The sequence below is a fragment of the Osmerus mordax genome, chromosome 18 (assembly GCF_038355195.1).
Source record: "Osmerus mordax isolate fOsmMor3 chromosome 18, fOsmMor3.pri, whole genome shotgun sequence".
NCBI lineage: Eukaryota > Metazoa > Chordata > Actinopteri > Osmeriformes > Osmeridae > Osmerus > Osmerus mordax.
In genome coordinates, this window is record NC_090067.1 from 13,188,598 (window position 1) to 13,206,967 (window position 18,370).

General features: G+C 47.2%; 2 protein-coding genes and 1 non-coding gene across 3 annotated transcripts; 2 read left to right on the forward strand and 1 right to left on the reverse strand.

Annotated features, from left to right (window-relative positions):
- Positions 1–25: 25 nt before the first annotated feature.
- On the reverse strand, positions 26–8,948 carry cdcp1b (CUB domain containing protein 1b). The gene is made up of 13 exons (XM_067255727.1): positions 8,756–8,948; positions 6,467–6,712; positions 6,103–6,318; positions 5,732–5,997; positions 5,364–5,457; positions 4,846–5,027; positions 4,405–4,585; positions 4,035–4,232; positions 3,474–3,830; positions 2,740–2,930; positions 2,093–2,258; positions 1,467–1,551; positions 26–1,200 (listed from the first exon to the last, which is right to left on the reverse strand). Exons 1-13 carry the CDS (start codon positions 8,823–8,825, stop codon positions 672–674), a joined length of 2,781 nt encoding a protein of 926 aa, XP_067111828.1. The 5' UTR covers positions 8,826–8,948; the 3' UTR covers positions 26–671.
- Positions 8,949–12,344: 3,396 nt separating this feature from the next.
- On the forward strand, positions 12,345–15,620 carry nrm (nurim). The gene is made up of 4 exons (XM_067256084.1): positions 12,345–12,498; positions 13,048–13,241; positions 14,000–14,176; positions 14,607–15,620. The coding sequence occupies exons 1-4, from the start codon at positions 12,348–12,350 to the stop codon at positions 14,910–14,912; spliced, it is 828 nt and encodes a 275-aa protein (XP_067112185.1). The 5' UTR covers positions 12,345–12,347; the 3' UTR covers positions 14,913–15,620.
- On the forward strand, positions 12,858–12,930 carry trnak-cuu (transfer RNA lysine (anticodon CUU)). Its single transcript has one exon. It is a non-coding gene; the product is annotated as a tRNA-Lys (tRNA).
- Positions 15,621–18,370: the final 2,750 nt, after the last annotated feature.

The following is an 18,370-nucleotide window of genomic DNA, read 5'->3' on the forward strand; positions in this document are numbered from 1 at the left end:
GAAAAATACAGCCTACACACGATAATCCATTCGAACTAATATGGAATTTATTCTAAAATCTGTCATGGCAAATACAGTTTAGTTTCACAAACAAAGAAAACATTTACAGATACCAAAAAGAGCACAAGACAAAACACTGCCATTTAAAATCACTTGGTGTCAATAAAAAGTACTCTGCTACAGCACAATACATCCATTTCAAGGAAATACAAACAAAATCACTCCAGGAATCACTAACATGAAGTAGGTAGGCTAGTTAAGTGAACTATACAAAACATACCATTGTACATAAAAAAAAATAAAAATAGACCAGGTATCTAAAAACAGAAATGTGGCAGAGTTTACTTACAGCAGTTAATCGTCCTGATGCAGTAGATGTGTCCCTGAGTCACCATAAGGCACTGCAGCATCTTTCCTCTCGCCAGACACCACTTGACACTCTTTGAAAACATGTCATCGGTGCTGGACTGAGGTTGCCTTGCAATAACAAAACCAGTGGAAACGTTCCCAAAAAATGCTTAATCCCACCCACTTGACCCTCCAGTCCCTCATCCTTTCAAATACTAACAAAGTATTTGAAAGGATACAAACTGCCGTTTGGTTCTGATCCGCAGCCGGTGGGAGGTGAATGAGTAACAGCGTTCCATTTCCCCCCCCCCCAAACCGTCACGCTACATCGAGTCCTCCCAGTCCAAGTCCTGGCCGTCCACCCCTGGTTCTGGTTGCAATTCCGCCGACAGACGGATCTTGTTTATATCCCCAGTGTTCTTGAACGTGTACAGCTCATTGTCCACCATCCTGCGATCCTCGAACCCCAGGCTGTCCTGACGCCCTATGGGGGTCCTGGGCCTGGCGGGGTGAAAGCTCTCAGCCGGGTCCAGGAAGGGTCTGTAAATGTCTTTCTCCGGCCGATGGTCAAGCTCATGCTGTGGGCTGGTCTCTAGGATCACCGGGGGTATGTCGACCTGACCTGTGAAAGTCCGGTAGGAGTCCACAGGTATTCCCTGGATGTGTTCCTGGAGGTTTTCCATGTAACCTTGGTCCTGAAGCAGGTGTCCGTAGACCATGGTCTCGTCGATGGAGGCGTAGACGTGGGAATCGTTGTCGGCGCGGGTTTTAGGAAACATCCCGTCGCCAGGGAGGAAGATGTTCCCTTTCCCGATGTAGATGGACGGCTCTTTTATCATAGTCCTCCTTTTCCTGGTAAAACAAGATTTTATTGGGTTTCTATCAAAAGGATATCAATATTATTATAAAATTCTTTGAGGCACAATCTATTCAAGGCTTTGTTTAACTCACAAACACAGGAGTTACAGCCATGAATGATTTAAAAAACCAGGGGCTGACGCAACAACTTACCACCGTCTCAGATTAGACATAAACCTACTACGAAGATTACATAAATGTACATCGCCTCACGAAAAGGATGTCCGGTTATGTTTGAACTGACGCAGGTGTATACGTACTTTATGACGAGGCAGATCACTGCCAGGGCTATGAGGAGGAGCAGCAGGGCTCCCACAGAACCCAGAATGATGCTGAGGAGGATACCTACAAGGAAGCAACAGGATAATGAGTATGCACATGCACACAGGTATCATACTTTATCATCACAATGTCGTCATTTAGCATGTTTATATCCAAAGCCACTCACAAGGGGGGATTGGGTCCTGTGAACACCTGATCTGCAGTCAAATGCTCCCTCACAGATTACCCATCACTATTGAGGGGCAGTTCTATGGGCGTATGTGAAGCCCTCTGTGACATGCTTGAGTGTAAAAAGGGCTATACAAATATATTTTGATGTGATTTATTGCTATAAGCTATGAGAGGCTAATAGGTAGCATCAGTTTCACGACTACAAGTGCTTGTTACGAGCAGAGATGGGAAGTAACAAAGTACAAATACTTTGTTACTGTACTTATGTATATTTTCCTGGTATCAGTACTTTACAATATATTTTCGGACAACTTTTAACTTTCACTCTTTTTACACAAATATCTGTACTTAGTAGAAAGTACGTACATTTTGGTTAGATTTTTTTTCTTTTTCTAAAGGTTGAAATATTATTTTCGAAAAAAGAGTTTCTCACTGCTCTTCTTCTGCACCGTGACTCTGGTGAGCACGCTGAACTGGCCGTCCTTGACCAGGCAGTTGGTCATGTTGAGGTAGAAGCTCCCAGAAACCAGCAGCTTGTCGACCGCTGCCTCGTCCTCCCTCCGGCTCAGCATCTCCTCCAGAGACCCCAGGGTCTGTACCTAAGGAGTCAGATGGCTGAGCGGTTAGGGAATCGGGCTATTAATCAGAAGGTTGCCGGTTTGATTCCCGGCTGTGAAATGTTATGTTGTGTCCTTGGGCAAGGCACTTCACCCTACTTGCCTTGGGGGGAATGTCCCTGTACTTACTGTAAGTCGCTCTGGATAAGAGTGTCTGCTAAATGACTAAATTTAAATGTAATGAAGGCAGGGTAGGTAAGGTTGTTGAGACACACTTTTTTTTCCCTATTTGCTGAACTCAACTTCACATCATGATAGCGGCAAATACATCTAAAAAGGTTTGACAGTAACAATTATAAGAATCAAATAACTGTGGGCGCCACAGGAATCAACCAATCATTTAGTTCGAACCAAACGTTCAAATGTTTTTTTAAATATATATTTTTACAGAACAAGGGAGAATTGAACCGGTTGACCTCTCGATCTGCATTCAAACGCTCTAACCGCCGAGCTGCAGTCTCACCTTGATGCAGGTGTGCGACTCCTCGCACTTGGGTTGGCTGATGTTGATGAAGCGCAGGTCGGCCTCGCACTGGTCGGGCAGGGAGACGATCCAGGTGATGGTGGAGAAGGGGGCCATGCCACCGGGCCAGTTGGGGGTGGCGAGGAAGGAAGGCTTGCCCACCCTGGGGCTGACCGAGTATATGATGCTGTCTAGAATTGCGGGGAAGGAAGGGATCGCTCATCAAACCTGCTCATGTGGATTTAACACCCGGAGGATAGTTTAACATGTTTTTCCGTTGCATATTTTGGACATACTGTACATACTCCCCTACTGAACATACTGTCCATACTACACGCTGTACATACTGTAATTTATAGACTTAGATTTGCATTACTGTATATCAATTCTATTCTTTTTGGCTTTGTACCTGTACTCTCAATAACAATAGCGTGTAAACATGAAGTCTGTCACTGCCCTCTTGTGGCTTGTGAAGAAAGTACAGGATTACAGCATTTCCATGGGCAGATTCAGACAATAATTTACTCCCCAAGCACTTTAGGGACTATATATCTGTGATTATAGATTACAGATTATAAATGACAGATTATAGATTACAGATTATAAATGACAGATTATAGATTACAGATTATAAATGACAGATTATAGATTACAGATTACAATACATCCAGAATATGTCTGCCAAACCTCCCCCTGACCTGATGCACGCATGTTCCAACAGACAGCCCACACACCTGAGATTTCCTCGGTGAAGGTGGCGTTGAGCAGCGGCCTGCGTGCCAGGCTGAGGTCCTTGGACGAGGCCGTGACGGTTACACTGGAGCGGACCTGGACTTTACTGATGATGCCTCCGGGGCAGAAGTGGCCCATGGACACCCCGTGCTTCTCAGTCAACAAGAGGGAGACTGTGCCGTTACACTCCTGTCCCGGTAAGGAATGCCGGAGAGTTCCTTCGGGAGACTGGAGCCCCACGGTGCCTTTGACCGGGACCTGGAGATCCCAGCTGAAGCCCTGGAGGGGCATGGGGAGGCAGGTGTCCAGGACAGGGATAGCGAGGACCACGTCAGGACACAATGACCTGGCCTTGCACACTGGAACACAGCGAGGAGAGAGGGGGTTTCGGAGATGTCAACTAAGGCGCAAAGCGAGAAGGATCGGACACTCCTAGTCGAGGGTCGACTGTCAAGAGGCACATTTTTAATACGAGTCCCACGATCAAAGTGAACGTTGAGTCAAAAAAGAAGGAACATTTGTTATGTCTTGTAATCGACACAAAGGGATGATGGATATGGTACCTATGGTTTCGGTGGCTGTCAGAAACAGATCTTCACTGGGGCAGTCGAGAAAGGACAGGCTGGCTTTTGTCCCTGAGAGAACGGTGATATTCTCTGAGACCACAGAATCCTTACTCATCTCACAGTAGGGGTCCGAGCCCCTCTTGGCAATGCTGAGAGTCAGACCTCTCTTCTGCGTCAAATCCACCGTGCACAGAACTACAAGAGACACAAGAAGCCAAACAGAAACAAAAGATTGACTCGATAAGGAAGCACCGTAAGCCTAGTATTTGTTATTATTTTTTACTTCGATTTATCACGACACAAACATCGCCTGACATGACACAAAAATCGGACAAAAAAAATCGGAGAAACGCCAATCGCGGCCTACCTGGGTGTCCACTCCTCATCACAGAGATCCTGAACCTCAGTCTCAGGCCCTGTACTGTGCGGTTGGTCTCGCAGTTCTGCAGGGTCATGGCGAAGTTGCCTTGGCGATGAGCAGGCTGGGGGTCCATCAGGGCGGTCCTGTCGGGAGCCTTCTTGCCCTCCGTCAGGTACTCCACACCCACCTGGGGTTTTTAGTTGAAATGTGTATTTTGGGTAATTTTTTATGCTTTTTTGGACAGTTTTAAGTGAAGTGTGACAGGAAAGACAGAGAGAGAGAGAGAGAGAGAGAGAGAGAGACAGAGAGAGAGAGAGAGAGAGATACACAGAGAGACACAGATAGACACAGAAAGAGAGAGACATGCAGCAAAAGGCCAAGGCGGGAAGGCTTTAGCCTACATGGTACAAGCACTTATCCGGTGAGCTACCGGGGCGAGCCGCCCACCTGGTTCTTGAGGCACTGTGGCGAGGTGACGTCCCGGAAGATGATGGTGTAGTTGTGCATTCCTGGAACCAGGAAGTCCCAGCTCATCTTCTGCTGACTCGGGAAGTCCTTGGGATAGTTGGCTGAGATGAAGTCCGTGTTGGACACACCGCGAGGAAGAGCTACTTGGATCGTGGCCAGCACTGTAGGGAGAGAGAGCGAGAGAGGGGGGGGGGGGAGAGCGAGAGGGGGACAGAGAGAGCGAGAGAGGGACAGAGAGAGAGAGAGAGAGGGACAGAGAGAGAGAGAGAGCGAGAGCGAGCGAAAGTGAGGAACAGAGTTGAATAAATAATTGAGTGTCAGAACGAAGGGGCTGCAAAGGCTTTTTACAGAGAAACCTTTGATTACGTGAACCAAGCTGGGATGTTAATTCACATAACTACACCAATTCATGCTCTTACATCACTGCCGGGGAACACTGCTGACAGCAGTGCCTAAACGCTCTCTGGTTATTTCACAGCTCACAGTCGAGTACTTACCATCAGTCTGAGGCCCAACAGAGACCTTGAAGTCCACAGGCTCCAGTTTCCTGTCCCCAGGGACTTCCAGGGACACACGGCCCTTGTACAGCACCTGGGTCACGTTTTACATTACACTGTTATTCATTTAGCAGACACTTCTATCCAACGCGGCCTTGCAAATAGTGCATGTAGAATAGTGCAGCAGAAGATCATGAATCAGAAGTGAGTAGTAGCAGTATGTAGATCTGCTCAAATATATACGTCATTTGTCATCAGCATAGCAGAACAGTCTGTATTTACTAGCCATCGAAAGATCTCAGCTACCAGACCCGGTGTGGTGTGAACATAAGACAATACTTCAGCGCTACAAATATCCTCTCAGTCACCTGGATCCTGGTGATGCCTCCATCACGGCAGAAGGTCCCAATGGTGGCCGGCCCTGTGCGCTGGTACGCGATGATGTGGTACATGTGCTCATCGGGACAAGTTTCGGAATTGGGAATCTGCCTCATTCCTGGTTCTGGGAAGTCCAGCTGGAAGGCCCGGGTGGTTACCATGACCTTCGGGTCCCAGGTGAAGGTTCTGTTGAAGTCCGGGAAGAGGAGGGACTCTGTCCGGACGATGTTGTTGCTGCAGGTGACTTCTGTGCAGTCTGGAAAGAGATGAAACCCAAGGGAGAGGAAGAGAGGGTCAGGGTGCGTTGTGGTGATGACAATAATAATAATAAATACTTTTTATCAGAAGCAACGTTCCTTACCTATTTCCCTGTTGATCTCCACCTTGAAGACGTCTTCCGGCCGGGGGCAGGTGAAGCTCACCGAGGTGATGGAAGCGTCTCTCAGAACAAGCTCTTTGGCGTTGCAGGTCTTGTCAGGATCCTCCCCTACACACACTTGACAGTTGGGGCCTTTGACGTCCCTCCTGATGAAGACGATGGTGTTGGGGTCAGGGGTAACCGACATGGTCCTACCCTCTGGGGAACATGACGAATAAACAAATACGGTTAGATTTCACATTGCGTTGCTAAATAAAATACATTTTAAAAACACTACACATATCGAGGGGTGCCTGTAATTATACTAAACGATCATCATACCAGCTGTGAAGATTTTCAGACTCACTTTTGGTCGGTGGACTGGTTGTAGCTATTGGCACAGTTGTGGTCACTTCATCCTCCCGTGGTTCTAGCGTCGTCACAGACTCAGGAGGAGGAGATGGAGGAGGTGGAGGAGGACTGGTGGTGGACTGAGGGAGAGGGCCAGTTGTGGACTGAGAGAAGGAACCGTTAGTGGGGTGAGGGAGTGGACTGCTTGTGGACACCCTCGTGGAGGTGCCCATGTCAGGGTTGACGGTCGCAGGCTGACATTCTGAGGAAGAAAGAGAGTGAGAGAAGCAATTTATCACATCCCTGAGTTTGAGAAGACTGGATATCTACTGAAAACACTGAGAATATCCCTCAAACATTCCCTAAATCCATCCTACGAGACAAAGTAGATAGACCCATTTAAGGAATATATATATATGTATAATATATATATATATATATATTCACACACACACATTTATTTTCAAAATTGGTATACCACGCCAACTTCCCTTCAGCGACGTAAAGACCACTGCTTGTTGAAACGAAGCAGAAGCGCTATTCCAACAGGAATACATAACGAGACACATGAAGGGCTCACATAGTTTCCCTACTGCTCTGGAAAACAGGCCAGGAAGCAGGCTTGAACTTAACGTATGCACATGTTTAAACTCGAGGCCTGCTGAGCACTAAACAAGCACACATCCTGACAAGGACACTACACAGAAGACCCCATCTCACAGGAAAAGGGTCATTCAAGTTCTATGTAAGACTCAATTGGCCAACTGTGGAAATAACCAACTGTTGTACGCACTCTCTGTACTGTAAGTCCCTTTGGTTAATAGCGTCTGCCAAATGAACACATTATTATTTGTCGGTTATATTTCATAGTCAGAAAAACACGTCAGTGTTAACACCTCAGCCACACACTGGTAAAGCTGGTCTGAGTGATTGTGTAAACAACAGTTATTGTGTAAACAACAACAAATCTACCCGCCTGTATGACTGTTTGCTTTTGGTCAACAACCAAGTCACTGAGTCATTCAGCATGACTATTCTGTACTATAGTTGTTGTTGATTGCGTTTATATGTTTATTTCTTTTCTTTACTGTTTTCATGGTCTAATTGTTAACAATTTTCGCTTTTGTGAAGCACTTTGTGACCTGGTTCTGTGAAAGGTGCTAGGCTAAATAAACTTGACTTACTTTGAGCAAGCAAGCTATTGTTCCAGTTTAGGGTCCTGTTCTCAGGAGTGACGGTGACTAGTTTCACCTTGATACCAACTCTGAGTAGGAACTGAAATTGATATTTGACTACTGTGTGGTTTGTGCCTCCACAGTCTTATATTTCAGCGTGACATCATGTAATAAGTTGGATATAGTTTAGGTGTATGTGTTTGAGGCTGGTTTAAGGATAAAGGATTGACATTCAGGTAGACACAAATAACGTGGTATTTTTTTGTGGTGCTATATTCCCTGCACATGTACTATCAGAAAGGAATTCTTGACATCTCCAAAACTTGTAGGGACTTGAACCCAACACAGAACAATATGAGTGTTTGCATAGGGAACAGTAAAAATGCAACTATAGGTTGGTTATGTTTTTATTTTATAGTTTATAGTTTTATAGTATAGTCTGGTGGTGTCTGGTCTGTCTGGTGTGGTATTTGAACAAACGTGAGTTGAGTATTTTAACTTCAGGAGAGGAGACACCTGATTGTGTCGGATCAGAAAACTAAGATTGCATAATCTCTGGAACGAACATAATGGCCTGAATTTCATACAACAGATTGTTGGTTAATAATTGACGAGGCCATGCTTCCATTTAATCTAGTGCGCCTCCTGGCCATAAACATGAACTGTAGTCCTCCGTCATAATGCTACAAGAGCAATGACAGACAAGCATAACAGTTGAAACTTAAACCTGGATTGGCCCCCCCATTATTTATCTATGCCAAGTACCAAGCGATAAATCATTAGATCTCCAACCTTGGTCGTGTAGGCTAATTCGTTGTCAAGTAGGCTACAGGCTATACAGATGCAACCGAATACCCCAGATATTTCCTACAGAAAGACGAGCATTCTATCTCAGCTCCCACACTGTGCAGTTTCAGTGTATCATCACATATTCCAAAAATAGGCCTATAATGAATTCAACACCCACACTATGCTTAGCTGCCTCGCCAGATACAATGAACAGACATTACAAATAAGCAAACAGAATCAAATTAGACGCGATGAAAACATCTAATTGCTATGTAGCCTAAATCACAATGTCCGTTTTGAAGTACCCGACCTTTGTTTTGTTTGAAATATTGTTTTCTCACCTGACCGGTTGAAAAGCAGCGAAGTTAGAATTCCCAGGAGCACGGAAGCGCAAGTTCTGAAGAGCCGCATGTCCCTTTATAAATACCGAAAAATATTAATAATTCGGTAAACTACTGGATGTTCTGAAAAGGACTTGGCATGCTTGTCAAAATCGCAAATTAGAACATTTCGATGGCGGTCGGAGGCAGGTTCCGCGACTTCCTTATTATCTATCACCTGTTTCACGCAGAGGAGGGTGTGTACAATTACCTGTCGAAACTTGACGGTTTGCGAGTCGTTAGCACCTTTCAGCGGAGAGGGTGATGGCGGAAAGAACCTTTTTCTGCCTCCCCTCTGCGCTTTGGCTTAATGGGTGCCCTACTTTTATCAAATGTAATATTCAGCCAAGACAAGATTTTCATTGCTTCACTGGAATTTAGTGTCGGATGCACATAGTGGTCCTCAAGATAATAGAAATTCACGAACCGGTTCTTTGTACCAACTAAAAGATTCATGATGATTTAGGTTAGGTTTCCCCTTTGTGTTCACTTATAAGATGACACAACAAAAGGCAACTGAATTGTCGTATTTCCCTAGAGCCAGTGAAACTTGTAGGATTTCTATGGGCAATTACCTCTCAGAAAAACTATATTTATATTTATAACCCGTCCATTGGTGTTCTGTGTTCCATGTTTTGCCTACGCAATTTCCCCTTGCACTGTGAATATTCATAGTTGTATTGAGACATGCTCTTGCCTCTACAAGTCTCCTATGGAATTCCTAAGACATAGCCTCCAGCCAAGGCTACTGGACTACTCTGACACACACCTCACTGGCGTTTATTCAAGGTATGGCGAAACCAGTTTGACAGACAGGTAGTGTGGGCGTGATTGTGGCTGGCTGATGCATTTACATGGTAAACTCCTGTATTGTGTCAGAAACATGTCCCACACAACAGGACTAACCCCCAGGTGTGAAGTACTAAACTGTTTATCTATATATGCTCTTAAAGTTTTCAAGTTTTCTAAATAAATAACAGCTTGTGTCAAATGCTTGTTCTGGCCTCCAGATCTAAAACTGGAAGACACCACTTGAGGGCAGCATCACATAATCTTCTAACCATGTCTGAAGTTCTTTTGCATTAGGGTTTGAAGAGTTGATGCTACTGTGGTTTGTGTAGTCTTCAGATGTAACAAACCCTCACATGGGTGAATGAAGCTACAGTGAAGGGTTCAAAATTCTGGATAAGAGCGTCTGCTAAATGACTAAATGTCAAAACGGCCGTGCTGTCGGCAGACCCTAGATGTCATTTGGCCCAACTGGTTTCTTTGACCTTGTATTCCCTTCCCCCACACTCTCTCTCTTTCTGTTTTTCTATGTCTCTCTCTCTCAGTCTCTCTCTCTCTCCCCCTCTCTCTCAGTCTCCCCCTCTCTCTCAGTCTCTCCCTCTCTCTCAGTCTCTCCCTCTCTCTCCCCCTTTCTCTCAGTCTCTCCCTCTCTCTCAGTCTCTCCGTCTCCCCCGCCCTCTCTCTCTCTCTTCCTTTCTCTGTCTCTGTCCCTCCCTCTCTCTCTCTCTCTGACAGCTGGTCTCGCCTGTCCTCTCTCCACCAGATCGCGGTCCTGCAGTTCAGCCGGTGAAGCTACAGGCTATTCCGCCCCCTGCAGAGCCTCTCCACACACTCCTCTGAGCGTCTATAAACCCAGACCTGGCTCCCCTTACAGCCTCAGACCCTCCTGTCTACCCTTCACACAGAATTAGCCCCTAACAGACTGTCTGGGACGGCAGAGGAAATGGAAGTCCAGTCAAACAAGGACCTCTACTTTGGTGAGCATGCTGAAAAGCTTGTTTTTGTTTTGACTCTATATTGGTGTTTTTGCTCAACATACTGCTCTAGGCAGCTATAAGGCTGTGTTGAGTGGGCACATGTCTGTGAAGGAGAAGTCCTCTCGGGGTGCCTGTGTTTCCAATCGACACTGAAGTAAAAAGGACAAAACTTAAACATACATTTGCTTGCAGTTTCCACAAACTACACAATGTCTTCATTTTGTGTTGCCTGCCCTTTCCAGGTAGCTGTGAGACGTGCGGAGAGGGAGTGTTTGGTGTTGGCCAGGCTTGCAAGGCCTTGGGGAAAGTCTACCATGACTCCTGCTTCACATGCAGCTACTGTGGTGAGGATTCCTGCTACGTCTGTTAGACAGCTGGGACTCACTGGTGTCACTCGATGCTAGACTATTGACTCTTTTTTGTCAGTGGAATAGATGTCTGTCTGTCTGTCTGTCTATGTTGTTTGTCTGTCTTTTTCCAATTATTCACCTTTTCCAGCACTATCCTTCATCTCACTTCTTCTCTGCGACATGTTCAGGTAAAAAGCTGAGAGGAAAACCGTTCTTCTATAGGTCAGGACAAGCCTTCTGTGAGCAGGACTTCTTGGTAAGCCTTAAGTATAAAGCTGTGTCCGTGGAGACTGTGTACTGTGTGTGTATTTCCTGATAGAAGTCACGTGACCTGATTCCAACCATGTTGTTGCCAGTATTCAGGTGTCTGCTCATCCTCAGAAATCTGCAACGCCTGTGGATGTATAACTACAGACATGGTATGTTTATTTAGTGTGTGTTTGTGTGACTGTGTGTGTGTGTGGGGGGGAAGTGCATGTGTGTTTGTGCGAGTGTGTGTGAGAATGTTTGTTTGTGTGTGTGTGTGTGTGTGTGTGTCCAAACACCAGGTTCTATCAATCTACCCCTGTCTACCTCAGGTCATACAGGCTCTTGGGATGTCCTACCATCCTGCCTGCTTTTGCTGCGTCATCTGTAAAGAGAACATGATGGGGAAACTTTACACAGTTGACACCAAAAACAAGGTTTACTGTGTCAGAGATTACTACAGGTGAGTGATTTACACCGTTACTAAGCACCAGACCAGGACTCAGCCCTGAGTCAACCACCCCGCCCTGCGGCCACACCCACTGTGTCTTCTGAAAGACCGCTTCAGTTCATCTCATTTACTCATTTGTTCGCAGAGTTTTTTCACCTAACTGCGCGGCTTGCAGACAACCCATTTTGCCGTCAGAGGTGGGCAATTATAACAATTATTTATAATAATTATAACTTCCCTACAGCAAACGTATTTTGAATGTGTTTTGCTATCTAGCTAAAACAACCTTTTTCCTGAATTACTGTAAAGCAACGTAATATATGGGTTCTAAAACAGTTTGTTTCTCTGCTCACCTCTAGGGATCCAGAGAATCTATCCGGATAGTGTCGTTGGATACGAGTTACCATGTTGAGTGCTACGACAGTGTGGTCAACTTGACTTGACGATCAGAGCGCTAATAGGCATGATGTTTTGTTTCAACGGTCTATTAAGTATTCCGTATTCCGGCCTTTTGACATCGGTTTGTTTTATGTTTGGTTAGGCATTTCTTTTTGTAGCATAAGATCTTCCTCATACATTTTCCAAGCATTCTGTGAATATGTCAAAATAAAGTGAGTGATAAAGTGACATTAAGTGATATTTTTTCCCAAAAAACAGCGACCCCTTGTGTTTAAATCCTCGTTTCTCGTTCCCGGAAGACTCGAAACAAGTTGCAACTGCAAAACAGAATGAATATTGAAATGGCGTCAGTCACGGTTCGCGGGCCGACAATCTGTATATTGGCGCTCCTAAACTTCGTTTTCGTTTTCATAACCGGTGCAGACTTTGTCCGTTTCATTTCTTTTAGAGCCATTTATCATAACATCACTGGAGAGACGAAAATCTGTCAAGGTATGTTTTTGCGCCGCACATAGCCTTTGCCAGCATCATTTATGTAAATTGCGTTCAGTGTGATTGCGATGTACAGTAGTTGCAATTCACAGAAGCACACACACAATTTACTGATTTGACGAGGCTGCAGTAACAAAGTTAGAGGTGTTGTTCAAGTAACACGTTGAACAAGGGAGAAGTTACAGAAAACATTCATATAAACGAAACATGTAAATGTCAAGCTTAGGTTATACTTGTAAACTTTAGGAAGATATAATCAATGTATTTGTATATCAATGCCACAATAATTCATAATAATCTTTATAAAAGACACTATGTACCGAGTTTAATTACGCTTGATTATATCGTGTGATGTCAGCGCCCGGCTAGCTCAGTCGGTAGAGCATGAGACTCTTAATCTCAGGGTCGTGGGTTCGAGCCCCACGTTGGGCGCAGATTTTTTCTCCCTTCAAGTAATTTCTATTTAACAACCTATGTATGTCTTAAACGCCATTTAAAATCTGTAAATCAGTAACGCTTTTTGTTTTTGTTTGTTTTGTTATCCTATAGATTCAGTGCCCTGGTCTGTAGCCTTGCGAGACAGCTCAGTGCTGTGGTCTGTGTGTGTGGATGTGGGGCTACTGGCGTTCTTCACCGCCCAGCACAGCCTCCTGGCCTGGGCGCCGGTGAAGCAGGCCTGCAAGGGTGTCCTCGGGGTCCTAAACCGGACAGTCTACTGTTCCTCCACCGCCCTGACACTGCAGGTAACACACACACACGTATACAAACACGGACAGTCTACTGTTCCTCCACCGCCCTGACACTGCAGGTAACACACACACACGTATACAAACACGGACAGTCTACTGTTCCTCCACCGCCCTGACACTGCAGGTAACACACACACACGTATACAAACACGGACAGTCTACTGTTCCTCCACCGCCCTGACACTGCAGGTAACACACACACACGTATACAAACCGGACAGTCTACTGTTCCTCCACCGCCCTGACACTGCAGGTAACACACACACACACGTATACAAACACGGACAGTCTACTGTTCCTCCACCGCCCTGACACTGCAGGTAACACACACACACACGTATACAAACACAGACAGTCTACTGTTCCTCCACCGCCCTGACACTGCAGGTAACACACACACACGTATACAAACACGGACAGTCTACTGTTCCTCCACCGCCCTGACACTGCAGGTAACACACACACACGTATACAAACACGGACAGTCTACTGTTCCTCCACCGCCCTGACACTGCAGGTAACACACACACACGTATACAAACACGGACAGTCTACTGTTCCTCCACCGCCCTGACACTGCAGGTAACACACACACACGTATACAAACACGGACAGTCTACTGTTCCTCCACCGCCCTGACACTGCAGGTAACACACACACACGTATACAAACACACACAAACGTAAACACACATAAAAACGTGTGCTAAAAGAATATAATGTTATTAAATATAATGTTTTTCCTCTTGTTAGGTCCTGATGCGCTGCTGGCAGCCCGTAACCATGGCTCCCTGCGTGTGGGCGGTGAGACACGCCCCCTGGAGCACCTGGTTCCCATTGGTCTGCTTCGCGCTGCACTTCCTGTGTTGGGCTGTCATATGCAGCATCCTCCTGATCTTCGACTACGCAGAACTGCTGGGGGTCAAGCAGGTGGGTGGAGGCACACTTCCTGTATCCTGAGCTATTCCTGTGATGTCACACAGGTGGGTGGAGCCACACTTCCTGTATCCTGAGATATTCCTGTGATGTCACACAGGTGGGTGGAGCCACACTTCCTGTATCCTGAGATATTCATGTGATGTCACACATCTGTGTTGTGTTTGTCACCTTGATGCCGTGCCAAAACAATAATTGGTGGGAAATTATCCCGGTGAAATTATCCTGGTGAAATTCTGAACAACAGCAGGAGAGGGATTATGATTTTTCTTCTTATAAATAGACAATAGATAACTCTATTTGTGCTTGTGTGTGGATGTGCTTGTACCCCATCTCTTTTGCTCTCCCTTACACACTCTCTCTCTCTCTCTCTCTCTCTCATTTTCCCTATTTTCCCTCTCCTCTCTCTCTCTTTCTCTCCCAGGTGTATTATGAGTGTCTGGGTCTGGGTGACCCCCTAACCCTGAAGTCTCCCAGAGCCCAGCGCCTGTTCGCCCATCTCCGCCACCCGGTGTGCGTGGAGCTGGGGGTGGTGCTGTGGCTGCTGCCTGCCCTGTCCCTGGACAGACTCATCCTGGCCGGGTCTCTCTCCACCTACCTGGTCCTGGCGCACTCCCTGGACGCCCACGACCTGGCCTACCTCCGGCACCAGCTCAGCAGCAAACTGCAGCTGTTCTCTCTGCCACCAGAGGGCAGTGTTCAGGCCGGGAATAACCACAAGGAGGAGTAATGTTTGCGTTTATAGAGTGAAGCTGCGGTTTACGTTATGTTGTGATATGAGAAATGGGGGCTTCCTAATATGGTCTGATGGTCTGGAAAGGCCCGCCTTATACAACATGTTTAAAGCGGACAAAACCTTTTTATTGTTTTTACTGAAGAATTCTTACCTATTGTGCCTTTAAAGCTTGTTGGACGTAAAACAGGCCCTGCTGCACCCTGGTCCTTCTGCCTTACCTGCCATGAAGATATTCCCTGGGTAGATTTAGAAAGTAAATTGTAAAGTTATAGATATAGATATGATAGATCTGGGAATTGGGATGCAGGGATTGTATTTGGTGTTTGATCAGCAAATGTGCCCAATTAATCTTCTACGGAACCTGATCTAAGCCTTGCAACACTGTATTTATTTAGGTAATTTTTTGTCACTGGATCTTCTTGGCATAATATAGGAATACATATTGTACACAACATACATTTCTTTTTTTACCAAATGGAGTATTTTGTATCACAAAGAAACTGTATTTCTGGCTATTTTATTCATACATTCTTTCACTGTCAAGCTGCTATTGTATCTTTAGAGTTCATGAGGAAGTTCATGATGCACCAGTCTTCACAACATGACATGCATGGTAATGGTTGTTATTTGAAACGGCTGAAAAGGAAGAAACGTCTGCTTTTATGCTTATTATCGTAAGCATAAATGTAGCCATAAAACTAAATCACGAATCAAGTTGGTCTCAAATTGACTATTTAAATCTCGCGGTATACCGGAGCTTCATACGTTGGATTTACCTCAGGTAAACTTGCACGCTCTGCCGGCAGCACTTTCAGCCATGACCCCCTGCCTCCTCTTCCAATTAGCGTAAGGGAGGGGTGAGGGGTGGGATGAGGGAGGGAGGGATGAGGGGTGGGAGACTGGCAGACGGCTATCTTCTTTACCCGTCTTTTCTTAGGACGGTCAATATGGCGTGTGCCACTAACTCCCCTGACGGAGTTTAATGTAATTATAGGATTACAGGCTGTGCTGAAGCCGGGAATATTTACTACCATTAGAGATGTTTTCAGACTCCGCGCTCTAATTCACAGCGAAGTCGTCGTTATCTAACGTAATGATATAAACCTGATAAATCCTTCGGTGTTTTTTGACTTCATTGATTAGAACGCAGCGGTGTCGGATTTGCATCGATTCAGACCATAGGCACAGCACGCGCAGTCTATAACCACCCATGCGCTCAATCTGTAATTCAGGTGGAAATGCAACGTGGTTTACTGAATTTGAAGTAAAAACACCGGGGTAAGTTTTTACAAAATAGTTTGTTGTAATAAATACGTATAGCTGTAAGAGGCTGAATTGATTACAGTAATACTGAAATATTGAACTGTGAACCAGTGCTCTGAAATAGCCTATCATGCGTTCTGCAAACAACTTCGATGTGAGTTTCTGACAGTCAAATTAAGTAATTCCATCATATGTAAGATACTGTAAATAATGTCTTGTACATTTGATTCAGGGTCACAAGCCAGTTGGTTCACGATAGCCTAATATTCTAGTCTTCAGTTGCAATGATCTCTCTTAAGATCCTTTGTGCATCCTACATTAGTGAGTGGTTTGTGACAAGATTTTAAAAACATAGAAACAAGTGTTAAACCTGTTCCCATCTGTTTAACAGAAACATTCCCAGAGGATTTTAAGAGAGGACAGTCAAACTGCTTGAACAAAAAGCAAGGCTTCTCCTCCAGTATGTCTGTCTCCTCTCTGCCGGAATGGAAACAACTCCTGCTGGAGAGGAAGAGGAGGGAGGAGGTGGAGCGAGAGAGGAGGGAGAGAGAGGAGGAGGCGAGGCTGGCCAGCATGCCCGCTTGGAAACGAGGGATCATCCAACGTAGGAGAGCCAAGCAGGAGGGGGTGGGAGACAGGGAGAGAGAGAGGGAGGGCGTGGGAGAGAGGGAGCGAGAGAGGGAGGGCGTGGGAGAGAGGGAGAGAGAGAGGGAGGGCATGGGAGAGAGGGAGAGAGAGAGGGAGGGCGTGGGAGAGAGGGAGAGAGAGAGGGAGGGCGTGGGAGAGAGGGAGAGAGAGAGGGAGGGCGTGGGAGAGAGGGAGAGAGAGAGGGGGGACGGAAGGGCTCCATGTGAGGTCCTGGGGGAGCTAGACTGCTCCCCGATGGTGCACCAGGGTAGCGAGGCCTCGCTCAGCCCAGAGGGAGGAGGGGTCTGCGGGCCCTGGCTGGACGGAGAGCCCAGACCGCCGCTCGGAAAGGTGTCTCAGGAAACCATCGCTCCCGTGCACCAGAACCCCTTCATCCGCTCTCAGAGCGCGAGGGGGGTGAAGGAATACGACGCCGGCCCGGGCAGAGAGAAGGAGAGAAGCGTCCCCAGAAGCCACGACGGCGAGGCCGGGAGGGGGAGGGACGGGGAGACGAAAACCCTGGAGAGATACAGGGACAGGAGTGAGGGGAGAGAGAGGGAGAGGAGTGAGGGGAGAAAGAGGGACAGGAGTGAGGGGAGAGAGAGGGAGAGGAGTGAGGGGAGAGAGAGGGAGAGGAGTGAGGGGAGAGAGAGGGAGAGGAGTGAGGGGAGAGAGAGGGACAGGAGTGAGGGGAGAGAGAGGGACAGGAGTGAGGGGAGAGAGAGGGAGAGGAGTGAGGGGAGAGAGAGGGAGAGGAGTGAGGGGAGAGAGAGGGACAGGAGTGAGGGGAGAGAGAGGGACAGGAGTGAGGGGAGGGAGAGGAGTGAGGAGAGAGAGAGGGACAGGAGTGAGGGGAGAGAGAGAGAGAGGAGTCTCGGGAGAGAGGCGAGCAGGGACGCCACGAGGGAGAAGGAGACTCCGAGAAAGAGAAAAGAGGAGGAGAGGAAGGAGAGAGACTCAGATTCGCCCAGCTCCTCGTCTCCCTTCCAGATGGTCTCTGGCCTGCGCACCATCCGGGCCGACAACATCATCATCATCGAGCAGGAGAGGAAGGGCAGTGAGGAGCGAAGGGGCAGATGGAGGGAGGCGGAGAGGGAGTCAGAGGAGAAGAGAGGGGTGAAGGTGGACCTCCGGGAGCTCCTGGCTGGTGGAGGGAGTGTGACGGAGATCAGAGCGTCCGAGGTGCTGATCATCAAGCCCTCCTTCACCTCCGACGACAGGAGTGGAGGAGGGAGGGCCCCAGGGAGGGAGGGAGAAGGGGAGAGGGAGGGGAGGGCCATCAGACAAGGGGGGAGGGACAGAGAGCCGCAGGGACAGGAGGCGGGGTGGACGAGTAAAAGAGAGAAGGAGGCACCCAGAGAGAAGGGCCCTGCTCGGGGCGTCCCTCCCTCGTCCAGGGACGTCAGGACGAGCAACGCGGACAACCCGCCCGTGGCCGAGCGCGGGGGGAGGGTCAGCGCGCTCCGGAGTAAATTTGGCGAGCACCCGAAGCCTCCGTCCCGGTCCAAAAGCAGCGACAGCTTTGCCAGCCTGCTGAGGGAGGGGGAACTGAGGGAGGGGGA